Genomic DNA, 24,536 nt, shown 5'->3' on the forward strand with positions numbered 1-24,536 from the left:
TGGAGCGATCGCTGGCTTTTTTAATGTCTAATAATCTTGTTTAATCCCGCCCCTTTTCGCAGCGCCGCATGACAAAATTTCACACACACAAAGCCCGGTGTGACCGCAGCTTAAGGAGGGGTTTGGGAACAAATGAATCGCTAAACGACTCATATAGAAGTCGTTGGGATAATTAGGTAAAAATAAATGCAGATTATAAGACCATCAAAGTGTTTTTGACCTTGCATGCAGATCAGCCTGTTGTTGGAGACCCCCAAAACCAAAATATGACCTTTTATAATGCATAATAGGGGATCTTTAAACATCACTAAACTTTTTTTTTTAAATCACAGGAGCTGTATATGGGAAAATAAACCTTTTTCTTTGAGTATTTGACAATCACCAACCATATTATCTGCGCACATAATACATTACATGGACTGTGTTTGTATTTTATCACATGGTTTTGTGACGTGATTCCATGTTGCAACATAATAAAAAGCCCAAAACCACAGTTTGTTTCCCATGTAACGTGCATTCCCTCAGCATCAGCGGTCACTGTGAGTAGATGGACCAGTATATGATGTTGAAGAGTGTGTACGCTCCAGGGAAGATGACCCGCGAGTACTTGTCTATAGCGTGAGTGTCTATATTTAAAGTGCTGCTGGTGGTGACGGCGGGCCTTTGAGCGCCCTGTTCATTATCCATTACCAGATGAACCAGGAACTGCTCCTGCTTGGTGTCGTTGAGCTCCGACATGCCGTAGTTTCCCGTGGTCATCATGTCCATCTCACTGTAGCTGCTGCTCATCATCATCTGACCAGGATGGGTCATTCCGCAGGTACACGGCAACTGCTGGACCAGCAAAACACAATGACATGTTCATTTACAATGCAGTGAACTGAAATAAGGCCTCAATAATCAATATATGGACTGATCGCACAACACATGGACATCAATCATCACGTCCTCAATTATTTTTGGTGATGCACTTACCCGGCTGTTTTGTGTCCTCTCTTTGCGCTCCTGCAGAGTGGACAGGTAATTCACCGCGGCGTACTCTATGACAGATAAAAAGACAAAGACGAAGCTGACCCACAGGTAAATGTCCACAGCTTTGATGTAGGAGACTCTTGGCATGGAGGCGTTCACTCCGGTGATGATGGTGGACATGGTGAGCACCGTCGTGATGCCTGCAAACACATCAGTTTATTCAAGAGCGCATGTATGTAGATTGTAGATGGTCAGTCAAGTGTGTGTTTATTGGTCATGCAATAACAAAATGAATGGTAAATATCTGACCCAGAGGAACCCTGGCAGGAACAGCTCGCCGGTCAATCCAGAAGGACACCCACGACAGCATGACCATCAGAGTGGCGGGAAAATACGTCTGAAGCAGGAAGAAGAAAATATGGCGGCGCAGAGTGAAGTTGATGTACAGACGGTTGTACCAACCTGCAGGAGAATATTGAGAGAGGCAAATTTTCCAGGAGTAGTAATTAAACAGCACCAATGATCAACAAGACTGTCCAATACAATTCCTGAAGGGTCGTGATCCACAGAGTTTAGTTTAGAGCCTAATTAATTCAACAGCATGTGATCAAGTAGTCTTATAGGGAATGGGTGTGAGGGGGCTTCACTAGTACTAACTCTAAAGGGGTTTTAATGATAAAATGTGCTATTTAGAAATAACATTTCATAGAGTCTGACTGATATGTAAAGCAACCAGTCACTGTTTGTTTTGCTCAGCATCATGATGGTTGTGGGTGTGAAAGTCAAAGAGCCTAATAGGCCATCATGCCATCATTTAATAACATTAGCCGCGTTTCCACTATCGCGCCTAAAGCGAGCGAGCCAGGGCGAGGCAAGGCCAGTCGCGTTTCCACTATCACTTCCGGGGCGTAATCGGGCCAAAGCGGGGCTTCCTTGGGGCCAGCGTCCGGCCTTTTTCGGCCCGCCGAATACCTTGGGCCAAGGAGGGCCAACTGGGGCTTCGGGGCGGGGTTACGTACAAAGGCGGAGTTTTCCTGTCAGGTAAAGAGGAGACAAGATGCTTTCTTCCCTTACATTTGTTTTGCTATCGCGCTTGATCAACTCACTAAGAAGAAGAAAAAAGTAAATGCCGCCGAACTCGAATGTCCTTATCCAGGGATCGCTGTCTGGCCTTACACCAACAGACCACAAACAGTAAAAAAGCAATCGCTTCGGTGTTCTCCATCTTCCAGCTCTCGTAGTGATGCCAGGTTGTGTTTGTGGTTATAATTTGAGTGTTTTGTTCCCGCTGAAGTGGGCGGGTTGTGTGACGGGTTGTGTGACGTTTGATTCGGGGGACGTTCTGGGGGCGGTGTTTGCGTGACGCGCTGCGAGCAACTAGCCCGACAGTGGAAACGCGACATGATTTCGGCCTCATTTCTCAACCTCCCGGGCTACTGGCCCGGCCTGGCCCGATTAAAGCCCTGGCTCGCACTGGCCCGATAGTGGAAATGCGGCTAATGTGTTCTAAGCCGTGTATCTCCCAAAATTCAGTGTTCAGTGGCACCATTAACAATTTCCTGCAAATCTACTGTAACTCCCTGGCAGCAGTTCTCCAGTAACTTACTGTAAATTAGTGAGAAGTGTATTGAAATTTACAGCACCATTTACCTTGCTCTATGTGTTTACAGTAGTGTATTTTTGTGCTGTAAAATATACAGTAATGTTCACAATGCAACTTTAAAATACAGTACCATACTGTATATCTGTCCTACTAGTATTACTGTTCAATACTCTGTGATTCAGACTAGTGCTCTTGGTAAACATAGGACTGTTCTCTATCAGTGTTTAAAATCCGAAGAGCACTTCAGAGTGAAAACAATCATGGCTGCCATATCGGAGGTTTGCTCAACTCGTGGCCAGAATCACATAATGTGAGCCGGGCTTTAGAAAAACACCAACTCAGAAACTGCACATTTATTTCTCCTAGACAGCTGCAATCAGAATTATTGAACCTGGTGAATTATTAGCCCCCTGTTTATTTCTTTCCCCCAATTTCTGTTTAACAGAGAGCAGATTTCTTCAACACATTTCTAATCATAATAGTTTTAATAACTCATCTCTAATAACTGATTTATTTTCTCTTTGTCATGATGACAGTAAATAATATTAGACTAGATATTCTTCAAGACACTTCTATACAGCTTAAAGTGACATTTAAAGGCTTAACTAGGTTAATTAGGTTAACTAGGCAGGTTAGAGTAATTAGGCAAGTTACTGTATAATGATGGTTTGTTCTGTAGACTATCCGAAACATATATAGCCTAAGGGGTTAATAATATTGACATTAAAATGGCTTTAAAACTGCTTTTATTCTAGCCGAAATAAAACAAATAAGACTTTCTCCAGAAGAAAAAATATTATCAGACATACTGTGAAATTTTCCTTGCTCTGTTAAACATCATTTGGGAAATATTTAAAAAAGAAAACATTCAAAGGGGGCTAATAATTCTGACTTCATCTGTTCTGTATTTTCTAGTTACTGTAAAACCCATCAGTAAATCAAATGTTTTCTGCGTTTTTCTGAAACAAACATAATTCAGTTTCATGTAAAAGCCCGTTAATTAAAACATTATGAACTACACTTAAAGTGGTGATGCGACAGAGGTAGTGTTGAGTATTTTATTTGTCCTGCACTCTAAGTGCGTAAGTAAATCCTTTTCCAAAAAACATAAAAAATAAATAGTTGTTGAGTAGATGCGAGCAAATCTAAACGCTAATAATATTAAAAATCTGATGGCAGCATATGCAAATTAACTCACATCTTACTGCACACGTTAGTACCATTACTTACATTAAAGTAGTCCTACTACAAAACCTTTTAGTGGTGAATAAGGTACAAAGATCTCCTTTTAAAGCTACTGCTGTCCACTAAATGTGAACATTTTCTGCACATTTTCTGTCTGTGTGGACAAACATTGTGATATTTTACTGTAAACAAAGTCCATTCTGTTAACATTATTCTGTTACAATCATAAATCAAATGCAGATAAGCCCCAATATAACCTAAAAAAAGAGATATAACACATTCTCCACAACCCCACGTTTAAAATAATGCATACAATTTCTTGTTTGGAATTCACACATATTATTATATATGAATATACAGATGAAGTCAGAATTATTAGCCGCCTGTTTATTTTTCCCCCAATTTCTGTTTATCAGAGAGCAGATTTCTTCAACACATTTCTAATCATAATAGTGTTAATAACTCATCTCTAATAACTGATTTATTTTCTCTTTGTCATGATGACAGTAAATAATATTAGACTAGATATTCTTCAAGACACTTCTATACAGCTTACAGTGACATTTAAAGGCTTCACTAGGTTAATTAGGGTAAAGTTAGGGTAATTAGGCAAATCATTGTATAACTATGTATGTAGACTATCGAAAAAAGCTTAAAAGGGCTGATAATATTGACCTTAAAATGGTGTTTAAAAAATTAAAAACTGCTTTTATTCTAGCAGAAATAAAACAAATAAGACTTTCTCCAGAAGAAAACATATTATCAGACATACTGTGAAAATATCCTTGCTCTGTTAAACATCATTTTAAAAAGAAAAAGAAATTCAAAGGGGGGCTAATAATTCTGACTTCAACTGTGTATGCAACGTATCATATTTAAAAATACTGCAAAATGGCCTTTTACATTTCTCCATTTTTTAACCATAATTTCATGTATGAGCTCATATATGGCCGTGTATCAGATGTCAGCATGGGCTATGCCAGTGGTCAATTGTAATAACAGGACTGGAACACCAATTTAAAGAGACAGTTCACCCAAAAAAGAATATTCTGTCACTGTTTACTCACCCTTTACATGTTTTAAAGCAAAAGAATACAAAAGAAGATATTTTGAAAAATGCTGCAAACCATTAACCATTGATCTCCATAGTGTTTGTTTTACTACTATGGAAGTCATGGGTTATAGGTTTTCATCTATCTCTTTAAGTCACCAGACAGACCACTGATGGTTTACCGGAGGAAGTTATGACACCAATCTTTTGGGGAATTACGGCATTACGCAACATGACATGATGTGAGATAATATAGAGGAAGGTAACAGCTGTCAGAGTGAGACGGGTCAGCGGTGGGTTTATCAGTGCAGACCTGTGCTGCTGTAGAAGGCTAGTTTTGTGGTGGTGTGGAACTCCTGGATGAGGAACTGAGACAGAGAGATCTTGTCGTCCGTCTGCAGAGATTTGTTCCCTCTCTTCCAGTACAGCATCAGGTCGTCGTCGGTATAGGCGTCTGCGAGGGAAATCAGAATCAGCTTTATCCCTCAAGTGTGCTCAGGATTCATAAAGTACATACAGCTGAAGTCAGAGTGATTCGCCCTCCTGTCAATTTTCTTTTCTTCCTCAAATGTTTCGCAAATGATGAACAGATTCAGGAAATTTTCACAGTATTTCCTCTAATATTGTTTCTTCTGGAGAAAGTCTTATTTGTTTTATTTCAGCTAGAATAAAAGCAGTTCTTAATTGTTTGGTCACTTTATTTTGATGGTCTGTTTGTTGAATTTAGTTACATTGCATCTACATGCCAACTCATTCTCATTAGATTATAAGTAGACTGTTAGGTTGGGGTTGGGGTTAGGGTTAGTTTAAGTTGACATGTACTTGCAAAGTTTCTTATAGTCAGTTAAATGTCTGTTAAAGGAGCAGTATTAGCTGACAGTCTACTGATACTCAAATAGACCATCAAAATAAAGTGTTACTGATTGTTTTAAAGCCATTTTAAGGTCAATATTATTAGCCCCCTAAGCAATATTAGTTTTGGATTGTCTCCAGAATAAACCACAGTTATACAATGAGTTGCCTAATTACCCTAACTTTACCCTAATTACCCTAGTGAAGCCTTTAAATGTCACTTTAAGCTGAATACTAGTGTCTTGAAGAATATCTAGTCTAATATTATTTACTGTCATCATGACAAAGATAAAATAAATCAGTTATTAGAGATGAGTTATTAACACTATTATGATTAGAAATATGTTGAAGATATCTCTACATTAAACAGAAATTGGGGGGGGGAATATACAGGAGGGCTAATAATTTGACTATATATACACTCTCAGAAATAAAGGTACGCGAGCTGTCACTGGGGTGGTACAAATTTGTAACTAAAAGATCCACATTAATACCTCAAAATGTTTTAATTCTGAAGTTTTTATTTATATATATATATATATATATGTATGTATGTAGACAGTTGAAGTCAGAATTATTAGCCCCATCTAGGAAGAAGGAGGAGTAGGGGTGGATGGGGGGGATTCTTCAAAACGAAGATAGCGGTGGTACGTAACCCAGGGTATTTGTAGTAGCTTAGGAGTCGTCTGATTGGTGCATTGAGAATTGGATAATGTGGATCCAGCTGCTAGCAATCATAAGCACGTGATCCTCTCATAATTAATTTATAAATAAACTTCACAAAGTGGTGACTGCAGGCTGAAGGAAAATAGCACAGTAAAAGTACTATACAGCACTAAAATGTACTCAAGGTACTTTACATTTGACATTTGTTAAATTACTTACTCTGTCAAATCATTACTTACACTGTAAAATTAGTTTTTTACAAATTTAAGTGCATTGAACATAAAACAATTAAGTTGTCCCAAAAAACTGAAGAATTGTGCTGATTCAACTTATTTTAAGTGGGGTTTATTCATAATCTAATTTCGAGAGGATCATGTGCTTATGATTTATCACAGCCGGTCTCGTATTAAGCTAATCAGTATCATCCAATCATATGAGCCGTAAGCTACTATAAATAACCACAGTCTTTAGTCCACTTTATCTTCGTTTGGAAGAAACCCCCCTTCCTCCCCATTCTCCTCCTTCACTATAGATCGGGCGGCACGGAGGCCCAGTGGTTAGCACTGTTAGCCCCACAGCAAGAACACTGCCAGCCCTGGTCCTGCCAGGTCGGTAGGTGTTTCTATGAGGAGTTCGTATATTCTCCCCGTGTCCGCGTGGGTTTTCCCCGGGTTCTCCGGTTTCCTCCCAACATCTAAATATATACATCATGCATAACAATCAAGCATTTGTCTAGCCCCCTTTTTTCCTCACGTGTTCCCTTAGCTACTGCAGACGGGGAGTTCTGAGATCCACCGAGCTCAGGCTCCTCTCTCGCTCTGCAAACGGGAGGAAGCCCCGGGCTCGAGGATCCCTTGAGCTCGGGGCTCTCTCCTAGGACAGCATGCCAAACAAGCTTTTGATGGATCATCAGCTAAGTGTGAACTCTTGAAATAAGTAGTTTGAACAAGCAGCAAATGTCATATATGGAGTGTATAGTAACTAAAAATGTAACACACTAAACATAAAATAATAACTTTATCTTGTCAGAAATTTCCAGTTAGATCCCCTTTGTTTGCTAAAGCAAGTCTCTCATACAGTATAACTACTAAAAGACAGAAAATATGACTGTACAAACACTGTAAAACCTGCAGGGTTCCAAACAACTCCTTCATATTGTCCCAACACAAACCCATTCATTTAACTTAATCATCTTTACAAATTTGAACATAAAACAATTAAGCTGTGATCAAGAATTTAGTTGTTTCAGCTGATTTTACATAAGCTTGAACAAGCAACACAAATACAGAGGATCGCTCTTAATGTCTGGCATTACTCACAGCTCTCGATCTCCAGCGAGCAGGTCTGGGTGTCTAGAGGAAAGTGACTGAGGTCCATGTTGCACATCGATGTGACCGTGACCCTGTTGAGTGAGCATGGAAAATGTCAATGTTGTGTTTCTGATATGCATCAAACAAATCCATAACATAGAGACTGTCTTGATGTGGAAGTCTCGTGTTTGAGGTTTATATAAAGCTACTACACGAAGCATTCAGACCCCTTCATTTCGTTATTCATTCATTCATTCATTCATTCATTCATTTTCTTTTCGGCTTATTCCCTTTATTAATCCGGGGTTGCCACAGCGGAATGAACTGCCAACTCATCCAGCATATGTTTTACGCAGCGGATGCCCTTCCAGCTGCAACCCATCACTGGAAAACATTAATACACACATACACTACGGCCAATTTAGCTTATTCAATTCCCCTATAGCGCATGTGTTTGGACTTGTGGGGGAAACCGGAGCACCCGGAGGAAACCCACGCTATTACAGGGAGAACATGCAAACTCTATACAGAAATGCTAACTGACCCAGCTGAGACCCGAATCAGCGACCTTCTTGCTGTGAGGTGATCGTGCTACCCACTGCACCACCGTGATGCCCGTTTATGGAGATCTTTTTGGGCATATTTATAATATCTATGGATGTCAATGGCTGCTTTTTCCAACACTCTTCATAATATCTTGATTTGAGTTGAACAGAGTTAAGAATTTAATAAACATCTGCAACCACTTAATTGTGAGTAAATAGTGAGGAAGCTTTCATTTTAGGGTGAACTCTCCCTTAAATAAATAATTAAGCAATTACAAATAGTTCTTTTGTATGTGGATATTGTAGTATGTGGTGTGTAGATTGAAGTAAATCACTGTAATCGTTATAAAATTGATGAAAAATGTATGTAAAAAACAATATATTATACATCTGCAATATAAAATGTGTACAGTTAAGGTTGGGATACTGTCTGAACGCCCTGTACAGAAATCAGCAAAACCCTACAGATCAGCCATCTGGCCTGGGATAAAAAGACAGACCTGGATCAGATGCTTACAGATTGTACGTGGAGATGTATAGAAGAATAAAGTCATTTTCATCCAGCACGCTGGTTGTGGGACAGCTTAGAGATTAAAGCCCGCTTTGTGTCTGAACGGACATGTGCATTGCATTAATCCCACAGATTCCCATGTATTAATCCACACGTTCACTCGTCTAAAGCAAGAATCAGAGCTGGATAGATTCGACCTCGGATGCATCCGACCCAGGCTCTTTGGAAATACGTGCCTTGGCCTACATTTTTGTGAAAAGGAAAATACATTGCTCCGGGTACATTTCATTGCACAGTTTAGATGAGAAATCCACTAGAGGGCGCTGTCTATGTTTTTTGCAAATCTAAAATAATTACTTAGAATAGATTTTGTTGCACGTTTTAAATGAGAAATTGCGCTGTCTATATTTTTGCCAATTTAAAATGTTACCTAAGGTATGTTTTGTTGTACGTTTCAGATGGCAAATCCACTAGAGGGCGCTGTTTAGTTTTTAGCGAATCTAAAGAAAATACTTGAAAAAATGAATATGTTTTTGCATGTTTTAGATAAGAAATCCACTGGAGGGTGGCATCTACGTTTTTTGCGAATGTAAAATAATTGGAATAGATTTTTTTGGACATTTCAGATGACAAATCTAATAGATGACAAATCTACTGTTTACCGAATACAATAAATGACTTGTAATGCATTTTGTTGCATGTTTTAGATGTTAAATCCACTAAAGGGCACTGTCAACATATTTGTTAATCTAAAATGTTACCTAAGTTATATTGTGTTTTTTACATTTTGTCGTCCACTTCTGATGTCAAATCCACTAGAGGGCGCAGTCGAAGTTTTAGCTAAAAAATCTAAAAAATTGACTTAGAATACATTTAGTTGATCGTTTTAGATGAGAAGTCCACTGGAGGGTCCCATCTAAGTTTTTTGGCAATCTAAAGTAATTGGAATACATTTTTTACACATTTCAGACGACAAATCCACTGGAGGGCACTGTTTACGTTTTTTTTAAAAACCAAAAATAACTAATAAGAATACATTTTGCTGCACAGTTTAGATGAGAAATCTACCAGAGGGCGCTGTCGACATATTTGCCAATCTAAAACATACCTAAGGTACGCTTTGTTGTACATTTCAGATGACAAATCCACTAGAGGGCGCTGTCTATATTTTTGTGAATTTGATAGATTCTGTTGTACATTTCAAATGACAAATCCACTAGAGGGCGCTGTCCACATTTTTTGCGAATCTAAAATAATTACTAAGAATAGATTTTGTTGCACAGTTTAGGTGAGAAATCCAGGGCGCTGTCTATATTTTTGTTATTCTAAAACGTTACCTGAGATATGTTTTGTTGTACTTTTCAGATGACGAATCCACTAGAGGGTGCTGTCTAAGTTTTTTAGGAATGTAAAATAATTAAAAAATATTTTGTTGTACATTTCAGATGGCAAATTTACTACAAGGAGACGTTTCTGTTTTTGTGAATCATTTGAAATACATTTTGTAGCATGCTTTATATGAGAAATCCACTAAAGGGCGCTGTCTACATTTTTGCCAAACTAAAACGTTACCTGAGGTATGTTTTATTGCACTTTTCAGATGACAGATCCACTAGAGGGCGCTGTCTACATTTTTGCAGATCTATAATGCATTACTTAAACTGTGACCATACTAGAGTTTGAGCATACAAAATTTTATTGGACAGTGCTGTGAAAACATCAGAGAAAATAATGTGATATTTTTCAAATTATCGGTGATGTTTTGATCTTGTTGGTCTCACACATTCATGTCGGTCCTCCAGAAAAGCTGACCATATGGAGATAGATAGTTAACACAATAGTATCTGGTTAGAAATTATAGACACGTTGTGTTGTTTTGTGGTATTTATTTTGTGTTGTGCAAAGAACAGCGCAAAATAATCCTTTATTTGCCAATAATATGACACTGTAAATATCATTAGTGTGAAAAGGAGTAAAAGTTGTTGTCGTCACACTGCCCCCTGGTGTTGATTTTATCTAGAAACTGCTATCAAATGTATGTTGAAGTGCGTTTTGCAGTTCACAAAAATGTAGGCTGAAGCACGCATTTCCAATGAGCTTGTGTTGGTTATATCTCAAGCAGGAAAACATGAACAACTTTATAGCAAACGCTGGAAATGGCTGTGTTGGTTTATATAATAAAGCTTTAATGCTAAATCCTTAATAAGCAAATCAAGTGTCTCTTACTAATTAGGTTTAGACTCAACTCTATCATCCATCTAAAGCAAAGCCAGACATACAGTAGCATAAATCTTCTGATGGCCGTCAATCTGCTTCTTGAGCTATGAACGGGATTAAACTGAGCGTTTCCATAATTCTGAGAGGTCAAATGTTAGCTACAAAGGAAAAAGCAAATCCTGAATAAAATGCCTGAGCTCTGTGTTATCACCAGTAAGCGTGTGTGTGACGGTTACCGTAGGCTGTAGAGCACTTTTCCGTCGGGATGCACCCGCAGCATGACGTTCTCTGTGGTGGTGTCGTGGATGAAGGAGCGTTTGGAGTGGACAAAAAATATGTCCGGGACCCAAATTTTCTTCACCAGCCGGCCATCGAAGGTCATGCTCTGGTTGGTGTTGCTGGGAAAAGACAGTCGAGCGTCCTTCCAGTAGTGTCTCAAGTACAGAGTCATGGTGAAGTCCTGTAGCACACAACACAATCACAAACTGATCTTAAAGGAACACTACACTTTTATTAGAAAAACTCTCATTTTACAGCTTCCCTTAAGTTAAACAGTTAAGTTTTACCATTCTTGAATACATTCAGCTGATCTCCGGGTCTTGCAATTTTAGCTTAGCTTAGCATAGATCATTGAATCGAATTAGACCATTAGCATTTCGCTCAAAAATCACCAAAGAGTTTTGATTATTTTCCTACTTATAGCTTGACTCTTCTGTAGTTACATCATGTACTAAGGCAGATCTTGCACATCCATGATGCCAATCTCCTGTTCCACCACATCCGTATGGTGCTCTATTGGATTGAGCTCTGGTGCCTGTGGAGGCCATTTGAGTACAGTGAACTCATTGTCATGTTTAAGAAACCAGTCTGAGATGATTGGTGCTTTATGACATGGTGCGTTATCCTGCTGGAAGTAGCCATCAGAAGATGGAGACACTGTGCTCATAAAGGGATGGACATGGTCAGCAACAATACTCAGGTAGGCTGTGGTGTTGACACCATGCTCAATTGGTACTAATGGACCCAAAGTGTGTCAAGAAAATCTCCCCCACACCATTACACCACCACCACCAGCCTGAACCGCTGATACAAGGCAGGATGGATCCATGCTTTCATGTTGTTGAAACCAAATTGTGAGCCGAGCATCCGAATGTGGCAGCAGAAATGGAGACTCATCAGACCAGGCAACGTTTCTCCAATCTTCTATTGTCCAGTTTTGGTGAGCCTGTGTGAATTGTAGCCTCAGTTTCCTGTTCTTAGCTGACAGGAGTGGCACCCAGTGTGGTCTTCTGCTGCTGTAGCCCATCCGCCTCAAGGTTGGACGTGTTGTGTGTTCAGAGATGCTCTTCTGCAGACCTCGGTTGTAACGAGTGCTTATTTGAGTTACTGTTGCCTTTCTATTAGTTGGAACCAGTCTGGCCATTCTCCTCTGACCTCTGGCATCAACAAAGCATTTGCGCCCACAGAACTGCCGCTCACTGGATATTTCCTCTTTGTCAGACCATTCTCTGTAAACCCTAGAGATGGTTGTGCGTGAAAATCCCAGCAGATCAGCAGTTTCTGAAATCCTCAGAGCAGCCCGTCTGGCACCAACAACCATGCCACGTTCAAAGTCACTTAAATCCTCTTTCTTCCTCATTCTGATGCTCGCTTTGAACTGCAGCAGATCGTCTTGACCATGTCTACATGCCTAAATGCATTGAGCTGCTGCCATGTGATTGGCTGATTAGAAATTTGCGTTAATGAGCAGTTGGACAGGTGTACCTAATAAAGTGGCCAGTGAGTGTATGTCTTAATATGCAGTTGAAATCAGAATTATTTGCCCCGCTTGAATTTCTTCTTCTTTTTCAAATATTTCAGATTCAAAACAGATTCAGGAAATTTTCACAGTATGTCTGATAATATTTTTTCTTCTGGAGAAAGTCTTATTAGTTTTATTTCTGCTAGAATAAAAGCAGTTTTTAATTCTTTAAAGCCATTTTAAGGTCAATATTATTAACACCTTAAGCTATATATTTTTTCGATAGTCTACAGAACAGACCATCATTATATAATAACTTGCCTAATTACCCTAACCTGCCTAGTTAACCTAATTACCCTAGTTAAGCCTTTAAATGTCACTTTAAGCTGTATAGAAGTGTCTTGAAGAATATCTAGTCTAATATTATTTACTGTCATCATGACAAAGAGAAAATAAATCAGTTATTAGACATGAGTTATTAAAACTATTATGATTAGAAATGTGTTGAAGAAATCTGCTCTCCGTTAAACAGAAATTGGGGAAAAAATACAGGGGGGCTAATAATTCAGTGCGGTTATTAATTCTCACTTCATCTGAACATATAGAAACACGTGTCAGTCTCTCACCATATCAACTTCAGAGATGGTGTCCAGACTCTCCAGCTGAACATCAACACCCACAGGTATCGCAGGCCCTGAAATCAAGCACATATTCATTTATACATTTCAAGTGACGACAACAGTGTAAACAACGAACACGATGTGTCAAACGTATAAATGTTAATAAATCAGTTTAAGCGTCCCATAAGAAACGAGTAATTGAAATGCCGGATTTAGAATAAAAATCCCTTAATTCGCATAAAGGACCCACATAACCAATCTGCTGCCTCCGTTATTTGACGGATTAATTGTTTACTGTTGGTTGCTAGGTTACTAATCATCAAAGATTTCCATGTGACTTCTCCCGATAGGAAAAAAAAACGAGTACGAGCTCGTACAGGAGCAAAAATCACACCACCTTTAAGCTGTTTTGTGATCAACTCAATGAAAAACAGGCCTTCAAAATACTCTGCAAATACTTTTCCATCTCCCATTATTTGCATTAAATCTTTATAACACAAGTCCAAAACCACCTGAAGCATAAAATGAATGGATTTTTATTCAAAATTTGGCATTTCTAGCTCTTATTTATCATACGGTACTTCATGATGTGCATTAACACAGGTCGATGGAAACCCAGCTAATGTTCTATTTCTTTACCTATTGTGTTCACCTGTGCCTTGTTTAATTACTCATGTATTCTGTGTGCTTGTAGGCCTCTGCTTAAGACCTTTATGGTTATTGTCTCATCTTGTCCTGTGTTAAGTAATTTGTTTTACTTGTCTCATGCACTTTTGGTAAATAAAGTGCTGTTTGTACACAGATATAATGCTCATCTCTCTTACAGATCAGTGGTTTTCAACCGAGGTTCCACCAAATAACTTCAAACGTACATAGTTATTCTGCAAAATTAAGAATCAGCAAAACACCACCCTCTCTCATATGCTTTCTGTGATCGTTTAAGAGCTCTCATGCCATTTTGTCAAATATACAGATGAAAGAACACACTCAAACGCAGCAGGAATATAAAGCTAATAACATTTCGATGGAAGCCCTTTGCAATGGATCTACAAACAATTAAAGCGACATACAGGATCAATAAAAAACATATGTTATTATTGATGTGCAACAGACAGGATGTGTGTGCTCTCGGTTCACTGATTACTATAAGATCATAGTCCTGCATGAACACAGCTCAATATATTCACACAGCCGTCGGCATTAAAGGGATAGTTCACCCAAAAGTGAAAATTCTGTCATGATTCACTGATGCTTGATGTATTGAGGTACGTATTGAACACAAGGGAATACACACTACCTGACAAATCTTGTTGCCTATCCAAGTTTTAGGAAGAACAAATAATAACTTGACTTCTAGTTGATTATTTGGTATCAGAAGTGGCTTACATGAAAGGTAAAGGCCTCTAGATGATGCTTATTTGAGCACAATAAAATATGATCATGCCTTGATTATTAATGATTTCATTAGGACAGTAAGGTCTGACTCTGCTTAGACTAAAGTCTGGTGACTGAACCTTCAATAATGTCCAGTATAGAATATGTGGTCATGCTGCAGTGGAAACAGAACTGAATACTGAATATAACCCCAAACCATGATTTCTCCTTCACCAAACTTGACTGATTTCTGTGAAAATCTTGGGTCCATGCTGGTTCCAGTAGGTCTTCTGCAGTATTTGTGATGATTGGGATGCAGATCAACAGATGATCCCTCAGAGAAATCCACCTTCTGACACTTTTCCAAATGATCAACTAGAAGTCAAGTTATTATTTGTTCCTCTTCAAAGGACAACTGTAATGTGAAGCGGATGCTAACAAGGAAATGAGGATCCAAACGCAGGGTTTATTATATAGAGATAGTCAGGCAAGCAACGGTCACAATCAGGAGCCACAAATGTATGTAGGCAAAATCCAAAGTCGTGGCGAAAGTCAGTTCAGGCAGGCAGCAGGCAACGTAAACAAACAAACAAAGCAAGGGTCAAAACAAGGCAAGGCAAGGAAAACGTGTCGTAATGTTCACAATCAGTTCAACAAGACTCAGCAATGTGTGTTCCATCACTGGAACTTGGAACAGGTGTGTGTGAGCGGTGCATGCCTGGAGCTTGTAGTCCATAAACCAGCAGATTTGCAGTCCGTTAGCGATCAGCACAGGCTGGATCGCTGGTGAACGTCACAACAATCATGTTTATAATGGATTTATGACAGGTTATGTTGTCTTGACAAAGACAAGCACAGACTATGATGTATTTTCTTATGTCAAGTTGTCATAAAACAATGTCATCTTTGCATGTAAAACATGATGTATGACTCTTAATGACAGTTGTCATAAGCATGCATAAAAACTCACAATATCTTGACTGTCTTATGAAGTGTTGCAGATGTTTGAGCAGATCTCCAGTGCCCTTGTTTCTTAATCAGTGGTGGAAAACGCTGCATAAAACTAGCAAAAGCAGAATTTGAGAAAGCATGTCCTTTTTTTCACCTTAGGGCATTTTTTTCATCACCCTTAATCCGGGTCTGATCTGACCGTAGTATTTACAGTTCATGTGAACCCGAGTGAAGATACGGGCAGATAAGTGAGTGCTGCTGGCTCGGAGCCACAGTGAATCAGTGTTATAATCTGCCCTGAGCTTATGTAAAGCTGATTGCCTGTGATGTCAGTTCAAATCCTACATAAGTCTGATTCTTGTGCTGTTTATTAAGAAATTCTGCTCTCTCATATATCTGTCATTAATGAGAATCATTGCACATTCGTCAGTAATCACTCACAAGCCAATCATATAATGCTTACACTGCAAAACAAATGAGCTTTTTTGTCTCATTTCTACTCCAAATATCTAAAAACTCCTAAATCAAGGAGCATTTTTTAGAAAAGCAAGAACACTTGTCCTGTTTTCAGAAATAATGAGTCGAATTTAATTGAGTTTTTCCTTAAAACAAGCTAAATAATCTGACAATGGGCTGAGAAAAATAACCTCACTTTAAAATGAGTTATTTTGCTCACCACATACGCAGATTATTGTTTTGTTTTAAGGAAAAACTGACTTAATTTTGACTTATTATTTCTGTATAGGACAATATTTTAACTTGTCCAGAGCATGCTTCTTGATTCAGGAGTTTTTAGATATTTGGACAAGAAACAAAACAAAAACTCTAAAGCTTTAAAGCTCTAAAACTCCTTTATATAATCTAATTTCAAATTAACAATAATCAATTTATAATTGAAAAGGTTTTAATTATATAATTTCATTAACAACAGCCATGTGGGACATTAAACCTTTGTCTTTCTGACTACAGGCTGAGCCAAAGTGTTGCAAATGCTACGGGTGGGCTTTTAACAACTCTGCCTTTGTCTTCAGGTGATACTTTCAGGCCAAAGAAACCCCTTTTGTTGATTAACATGTGTGGTCAGTAGCTGGGCTGGTTTCTAACACCTATACGCCAGTTATCATGCATACTGTGTTTAGCCATCCTCCTGAGAAGACATTATAGATGGGGCATGTTTGTCTCAATCTGGACTTGTGATCAAACTCGCAGACTGCAGACCTCCAGTAGGCTCTTGCAGACACATGGACTTCTTGAAGACGCTGTATGACTGCAGATTAACCAACACGTCTCAATAAAGGAATTCTGCTTGTTTCAAGTCTCCTGGACTGGGTTCTCTCTCTTCACTCATTTATTTATTTCACAACAACTTTTGTGTCACAGACTACATGTCCCATCATGCACTGCACTCACACGCCAGTTTCAGCTCAACTCCTGATTACACAGAAACAGCTGCAGATCATCACCACCGATTACATGGACTATATACACTCACCGGCCACTTTATTAGGTACGCCTGTCCAACTGCTCGTTAAACCAATTGTCTAATCAGCCAATCACATGGCAGCAACTCAATGCATTCAGGCATGTAGACACAATCAAGACGATCTGCTGCAGTTCAAAGTGAGCATCAGAATGGGGAGGAAAGGGGATTTAAGTTACTTTGACATGGTTGTTGGTGCCAGACGGGTTGTTCTGAGTATCCATTAGTACCAATTGAGCATGGTGTCAACACCACAGCCTACCTGAGTATTGTTGCTGACCATGTCCATCCCTTTATGACCACAGTGTTTCCATCTTCTGATGGCTACTTCCAGCAGGATAACGCACCATGTCATAAAGCACCAATCATCTCAGACTGGTTTCTTGAACATGACAATGAGTTCACTGTACTCAAATGGCCTCCACAGTCACCATATCTCAATCCAAAAGAGCACCTTTGGGATGTGGTGGAACGGGAGATTGGCATCATGGATGTGCAGCCGACAAATCTGCAGCAACTGTGTGATGCTATCATGTCAACATGGAGCAAAATCTCTGAGGAATTTTCCAGTAGCATGTTGAATCTACGCCATGAAGGATTAAGACAGTTCTGAAGGCAAAAGGGGGTCCAACCCGGTACTAGTAAAGTGTACCTAATAAAGTGGCCTGTGTGTGTAGACACCATACACACACGCATCCAGTGCCAAGTCTTGTTTCCCAAGTGAGCATCACATAAGTGGTTCCTCTGTTGTCTTGTCGTGGTTTTGACCCATTGTTTGTTTACTGTTTTTTTTGTTTTGCCGCCTGCCTCGACCTCTTCGCCTGTTACACCGATTACTCTTTGGATTATCTGTGTGCTACCATCTGCACCTGTTTTGAGCCTTGCCTGCCAGACTAATCTTAAATAATTCATTAAAAGGGGAAAGAAGATCTTGTGTAATGTGAAAGAAGAGTAAACGATGACAGAATTTTCATTTCTGTGTAAACTATCCCTTTAAAAATTCAACATTGTGTTTCGATATATGATTAAATATATGTTTATTCTGTAGCATAACCAACAACATGCTGGATATTCAGTGTATTCTTGTTTTAAAGACTGAATGTGATGTTTGTACCTCCAAAGCCTGGTCTCATGGTGAAGTCGTGATCGTCCAGCTTCAGGAGCTGCTCGGATTTGGTGACGGGAGCTTTCGTCACATCTGGACTTCGCATCAGTAATGTGCTGAGAAAATTAATAAGTAAAAGAGGTTACAAAAAAAAACTGTCTGATAACTGTACAAACACAGGTCCAATGCAAACTGAACTGTTTCCCATGCAGACAATATGTGACCAGAGCTACATATTTGGGACCTGCAGAATATGTGTCCAGAGCTACTCATTCTTGCTGTTCGTTTTCACAAATCCACTAGAGGGCGCCATGTACATTTTTGACAATCTCAAATACGTTATTAGATCATGTTCTCACATATGTGCTATTTCTCATGGTTCCACCAGAGGCCACTGTGTACTTTTCCAATATCAACTTCTTTGCATGCATCCATGTAAAAAGCCGCTCAGATTGTTGTTGTGCATTATATATTAGCTTGATATCAACTGACACACACACTCTCTTTCCTAAACTTACCCAATAGTGTTTTTAAAAGCCATCTCAGCCGTGTGCTTTTACCACAATTTCACACTGCTTTTTCTTTTTGGTTTAATCTCTGGAACCGTACTCAAACCATGTCCAAGTCTGACAACGTACAAGGTGAGCTGCCGAGCGCACTGGTCACACTGTAAAAGCCGTCCATATACAAGTAAACGGTCAGCTGTATAGCGCGAAAATTAACAAAGGTTGTCATGGTGTCATAACACCTCGTAGTTATCGTTTTACACACTGTATGCAGTCGTACGTAGCTCTGGGTATATATTTCACGGTTCTCAAATAAGTAGGCCCAGGCACATATTCCCAATGAGTATGAATTGGAATTGACAGATAGTCTATTATATATATATATATATATATATATATATATATATATATTCTATTGACTGATCTATTTTGCACCTTTAGTTACAATAAAATTTACAAAATAAGTCTCTGATGCCTTTAAAGTGTGTAGTGAAGTTTCAGCTCAAAATGGCACACAAATAATGTTTTCTAACTCTCTGAAACGGCCCCTTTTAGGCTTTTAATTGTGGCGTTTTGGTGACTGTCGCTTTAAATTCAAATGAGATTGTGCTCTTTACAGAAGAGGGCTGAGCTACAAACGCCTGTGTGTCAGCATAGTGGCAAATTAAAACAGACTAACATTCTATGCTAATGAGGGAGAGATGGTCCCTAGTGGGCGGGGCTTTCCCTCTCTGATGACACGTACAAAGGGAGAATGTCAATCAAAGTGTTTCTGCAGACTGTTCTTATCACATCTGATTATAACAAATAGAATTAATACATTTTGACCATTAGAAGCTGCTTATATTCACACACTGCTGACACACAACTGTGTATAAACCCCTTATAAAAGTGATTTTTGCATAATAGGACCACTTTAACATTCAGATAAATCTTGCAGATGATTGTGAGTGTGTATGGTTGTTTTAGTACCTGCCGGGTTTATGCAAGTCTCGCTCTGCTCTGGTTGTTTCTCGCTTGGACCTGATAAAAGCAGGAATTGTTAATCATTAAATAACAATTCTAGAAATGCATTATACACAGACATGCTTGTGTTTGGGCAGATTTTATATACAGTACAGCACTGATTGAAAAATAACCAGCACACCAATATAAGCAAACAGTTGAAATGTTTTAATATCTTTCATTGCTTTAATGACCTCAGTGCTCATGATGACCATGTTTTCCAGCCTCTATAAAACAGTTCACCATCAACGACAAAAATTTGATTATAACAGATTAAAAACCTACAATTTGTTCATCGTGTTATGCTTTTTTGTTTGTTTTACATCTGAATAAAAACCTAGAAAGCGTGTCAAACCTTTCTCTTTTACATTTCTCAACAATCCTAAAATCATTAGATTTGAGATTATTTTGATTTGTGGACATGTGCACTGATTTAAACACAAATAAATAAATAAATAATTGATTGCATTTAGTAAAAAATACATTTGTTTTTGTTATATTGTGTTGCAGCTCTTCTTTCTAGCCACATAAAAAGTCTGTGTTTTTAACCATACTATAGTAAAGTGTCTTATACTGTATATATTACAGTATTTAAAACTCTTTATTAATGAACGCTCCAGCATAATGCAGTATTAACTCTGGTCAACTGATAAATACTGTAGTATCCTTGAACTTAGTGGGGTATTAGATTATAAAACATCCACAGCATTGTAATGTAATGTGTATTTATATAGTGCATATGTTGTGTATGGGCATGCGCCTAAAACGCTTCACAGTCATGAGGGGGGTCTCTCCACACCACCACCAGTGTGCAGTCTCCACTTGGATGATGGCATGATGACATGATGGCAGCCACAGGGCAGCTGCAGCAGTGTGATCACCACACACCATCTAATAGGGCAGTGAAGAGACAGTGATAAAGCCAATTCAGTTGTTATTGGGAGGCCATGATGGTGGAGGGCCGAGAGGGAATTTGGCCAGGACACCGGGGTTACACCTCTACTCTTTACTAGAAGTGCCAAGGGATTATTAATAAGCACATAGAGTCAGGACCTCGGATTGAAATCTCATCTAAAAGATGGTGCTGCTCACTGATAGTATAGTGTCCTCTTCACTATACTGGGGCATTAGGACTCACATAGACCACAGGGTGTGCACCCCCTGCTGGCCTCACTAACAACACTTCCAACAGCAAGCTTTCCCATGTGGTCTCCCATCCAAGTACCATCCAGCTTCAGTGAGCAACCGCTCTCCGGCTGCAGGCTGCTATGGCTGTGGCCGTTTGTTTATATCACTATTGCTGGTGTGTTGCCACAGCACATACAGAATTACAACTGCAGATGATTTCTATTACTTTACTAAAGTATGGTTCAAAACATTAAAGCAGGGGTCACCAAACTTGATCTAGGAGGGCCGGTGTCCTGCAGATTTTAGCTCCACCCCCAATCAAACACACCTGAACATGCTAATCAAGCTCTTACTAGGTATACTTGAAACATCCAGGCAGGTGTGTTGAGGCAAGTTGGAGCTAAACCCTGCAGGGACACCGGCCCTCCAGGACTGAGATTGGTGACCCTTGCATTAAAGCAACAGTATATCTACTATAAGATACTATAACTATCCTTTATATGAACTATATTCTTTCATTTTCATTTTGTATGATCTATGAAGAAGATCCACATCTACTCTATCAGTTTTCTCCTGGTTTGCAGGACTGATACTATTACTTTACTTTTAGTAATGAATACGAGACTGCTTTACACTTATTTACGTATCATGTATACTCATTTTAAATGATGGTGCGAGGCTCAAAAATGTATTTATTTATGCAATTAAATACAATTTTCATTGTTAAAAACCTTTCTCTCGCTGTTATGGGAAAATGCACCTTTTAGCTATACTGTCTACCATAACCAAGAGGAACGTTTTTAATTAATACATGTATTTTTATCACTGTTATAATGTAAGTTTACAAATAAGAGACCTAATTCTATGCTTTTGTTTGACTGAAATATGCTTATTTGATTAGCAGAGACTCTCTAAACAAAAATAAGCACTTTAAACTTGTATGAATGTATTTATTTACATATATCTGTGTATATACCCCCTCCCTAGATATACCTTAGCTTTAAATTGACAATTCATTCAAATATTACACTTCTGCCATCATTTACTCTACCTTTAATTGTTTTTTCTGTTGAACACAAAAGAAGATATTTTGAGAAATGTTGGAAACCTATAGCCATTCACTTCGATAGTCTATTTCAGGGGTCACCAATCTCGGTCCTGGAGGGCCGGTGTCCCTGCAGGGTTTAGCTCCAACTTGCCTCAAGACACCTGCCTGGATGTTTCAAGTATACCTAGTAAGAGCTTGATTAGCTTGTTCAGGTGTGTTTGATTAGAGTTGGAGCTAAAATCTGCAGGATACCGGACCTCCAGGAACAAGTTTGGTGACCCCTGGCTCTGTTTGTTTTTTAATTACTATGGTTACAGGTTTTTAGCTTCTTTTCAGAATATCTTCTCTTGTGTTCAACAGAATAAAGAAACTCAGTGTGGAACCACTAGAGGGAACTTGGGCGAACCACTGCATTAAAGGGGCTTTAGTAAACACCAGGGGTCTCATTAATAAATGTGATGTACGCACAAAACCGGGTCAGAAATATATATACAAAACTTGAAAAATAAAACATATTTAAATATTGATTTAAAATCAGGTGAGCCGTCGCCATTAATATTTTTATATTCTGGTGTACATTTGCTTTAAGGAAAGTTTCTATGCAAATTTTATCAGATCGCTGGGGTCTTGTTTATAATCATTGCGTATGCAAAAATGGAGGTGAAAATGTGCGTACGCCACTCCCCACACAAAATGTTGTGACCTAGAAAACAAACTTGACAGGAAAATGTGCGCAGCTAAGTAAACATTCATTTATTCATTCATTTTCCTTCAGCTTAGTCCCGTATTGCCACAGTGTAATGAACCGCCAACTTATCTAGCATATGTTTTACGCAGCGGACGCCCTTCCAGCAGATGCCCTTCCAGCTCACAGCAAAATTTACATATATGATGGCATATGCTCAGGTTTATAGCACATTTTATTAATCAGAGTCCAGGGGTGTCGTTTTAACTTTGCGCATGCACAAAACAGGGGCAGACTTCCCACGCAAAGAGTTGAACATTGACTATATATATTATTTTGACTTATGTTAGACATAATCATCAGTTTAAAATTTATTAAAAACATGGATTCTGACGTGCATTCACTTTTAGAAAGGTTTCTAGACAAATTTTATCAACCAAATCCGATAGGTCTCATTTGATAACACTTCGAGTACGCGCAACACAGATGGAAATGCGCGCACGCAAATTTCCACGAAAAAAGTCGACGGGGGAATGTACGCAGCTGTAAAAGTAAACAACTTAAATATTACTTTAAATCAGCATGTCAGCCATTATAAGAAAACAGCATTTATTCTGGCGTACATTCACTTTTAGGAAGGTTTCTACGCACATTTGATCAGATCCCAGCGGTCTCATTTGATAAACAGATGCGGCAATGCGCGCGCGCGCACGCAACTTTTACAGGCAAACAAAAAAGTTGACTGGAGAACGCGCGCTGCTGTTTCTAAACACTACATGTACGCATTGAACTGAAATATAACTTATAATCGTCACGTGAGCCATAACCATTGATAAAAACATCATGTGCTCTTCTTACCTGCTCTTGCTACAGGACTGCAGGGCTCCAGTGCAGAGAAAGCACGCGCAGAGCAGAAAGCAGACATCCGCGTGCATGATGCCCACATACAGCCGCAGGTACTATCCTGAAATACACACACTGTGCTGCTGTCCAAACCTAAACACGGCCCATTGAGAGCATCTCCCACACACACACTGGCTGCATCTGTGAAGGTCAGATGTGGAGCTGTCTTCCCCTCAACAGGAGCTTTCGCAGGTTACAGGGGAAATAACAGACATTTGCTGGCCGTATCTTATGTAATGTGCAGCGGGTATTACGCGCTATCTGAATTGCACTTATATAATCCAGCGGTATAGTGAGTGAGCATTGTTCTACTCTCCTCCAAGTGGTATTACTGGGAGATTTTAAAGGTGCTTTAATGCAACCTTTTCACATATGCGACCAGTGCATCATGTGGAAAACGACCAGCGACAAGATCAGCCAGGCTAATGAAATATATACCATGTAGGCCTGATTTGTTATATGTATAGGTGTTGAAAGAAATTAGTTACTATATATATTTAAACACAAAATGGGTGGTTCTGTTTTTTCTGAAAAAGTGGACCTGTCTGCAGTTATTCGCCCCATTATCTATTTATTTATGAGATTTAAATGCTGCATTTAGTGACATTTTAAGCAGTTTTTTGCTGGATTGGCTTGTCGGATGGTCATCATAACCACTATTTTTTATAGACCAAAATATTTTCTAAAGATTTAGAATTTAGAAATAAAAGGCTTAATTTCATAATACAAATTTAGAAAAAAGAAATGTTAAAGTTTTACCAAAAAAACTAGCTTAATATTATTTATTAGTTAAAAAACCAAAAATGGCCAGCACATTCAACTTATTAAAACATAATAATTATAATAATAATGTAAAGCTTTACTTTTTTTAGCCTTTCTTAAAGTACGTTTGAAAATTCCCAGATAACAATAAATTAATTAGTATTAAAATTAACTTTGAAATGAGCTTTACACCTTCCTATTGCTCATTTCAAGAGTTCACACTTAGCTGATAATCAATAAAGCGTATTTGGCATGCTGTCCCGGTTGAGAGCCCTGAGCTCGTAATATCTTCGAGCCTGGGGCTCCCTCCCGTTAG

General features: G+C 38.9%; 1 protein-coding gene across 1 annotated transcript; it reads right to left on the reverse strand.

The window, feature by feature from the left end:
* Positions 1 to 534: 534 nt before the first annotated feature.
* gabrr1 (gamma-aminobutyric acid type A receptor subunit rho1) lies at positions 535 to 23,490 on the reverse strand. The gene is made up of 10 exons (XM_056481418.1): positions 23,414 to 23,490; positions 19,662 to 19,712; positions 18,193 to 18,299; positions 13,280 to 13,347; positions 11,149 to 11,372; positions 7,649 to 7,731; positions 5,125 to 5,265; positions 1,282 to 1,434; positions 976 to 1,172; positions 535 to 834 (listed from the first exon to the last, which is right to left on the reverse strand). The coding sequence occupies exons 1-10, from the start codon at positions 23,488 to 23,490 to the stop codon at positions 535 to 537; spliced, it is 1,401 nt and encodes a 466-aa protein (XP_056337393.1).
* Positions 23,491 to 24,536: the final 1,046 nt, after the last annotated feature.

Source organism: Danio aesculapii, chromosome 20 (assembly GCF_903798145.1).
Source record: "Danio aesculapii chromosome 20, fDanAes4.1, whole genome shotgun sequence".
Classification (NCBI taxonomy): domain Eukaryota; kingdom Metazoa; phylum Chordata; class Actinopteri; order Cypriniformes; family Danionidae; genus Danio; species Danio aesculapii.

Coding starts and splice junctions, on each gene's coding strand:
- gabrr1 (XM_056481418.1), bottom strand. CDS start 23,490: ATGCACGCGGATGTCTGCTTTCTGCTCTGCGCGTGCTTTCTCTGCACT. Junction 5,266..7,648: donor CTCGCTGGAGATCGAGAGCT/GTGAGTAATGCC, acceptor TTTCCCTCGCAG/ACGCCTATACCGACGACGAC. Junction 1,173..1,281: donor TCCTGCCAGGGTTCCTCTGG/GTCAGATATTTA, acceptor ATGTGTTTGCAG/GCATCACGACGGTGCTCACC.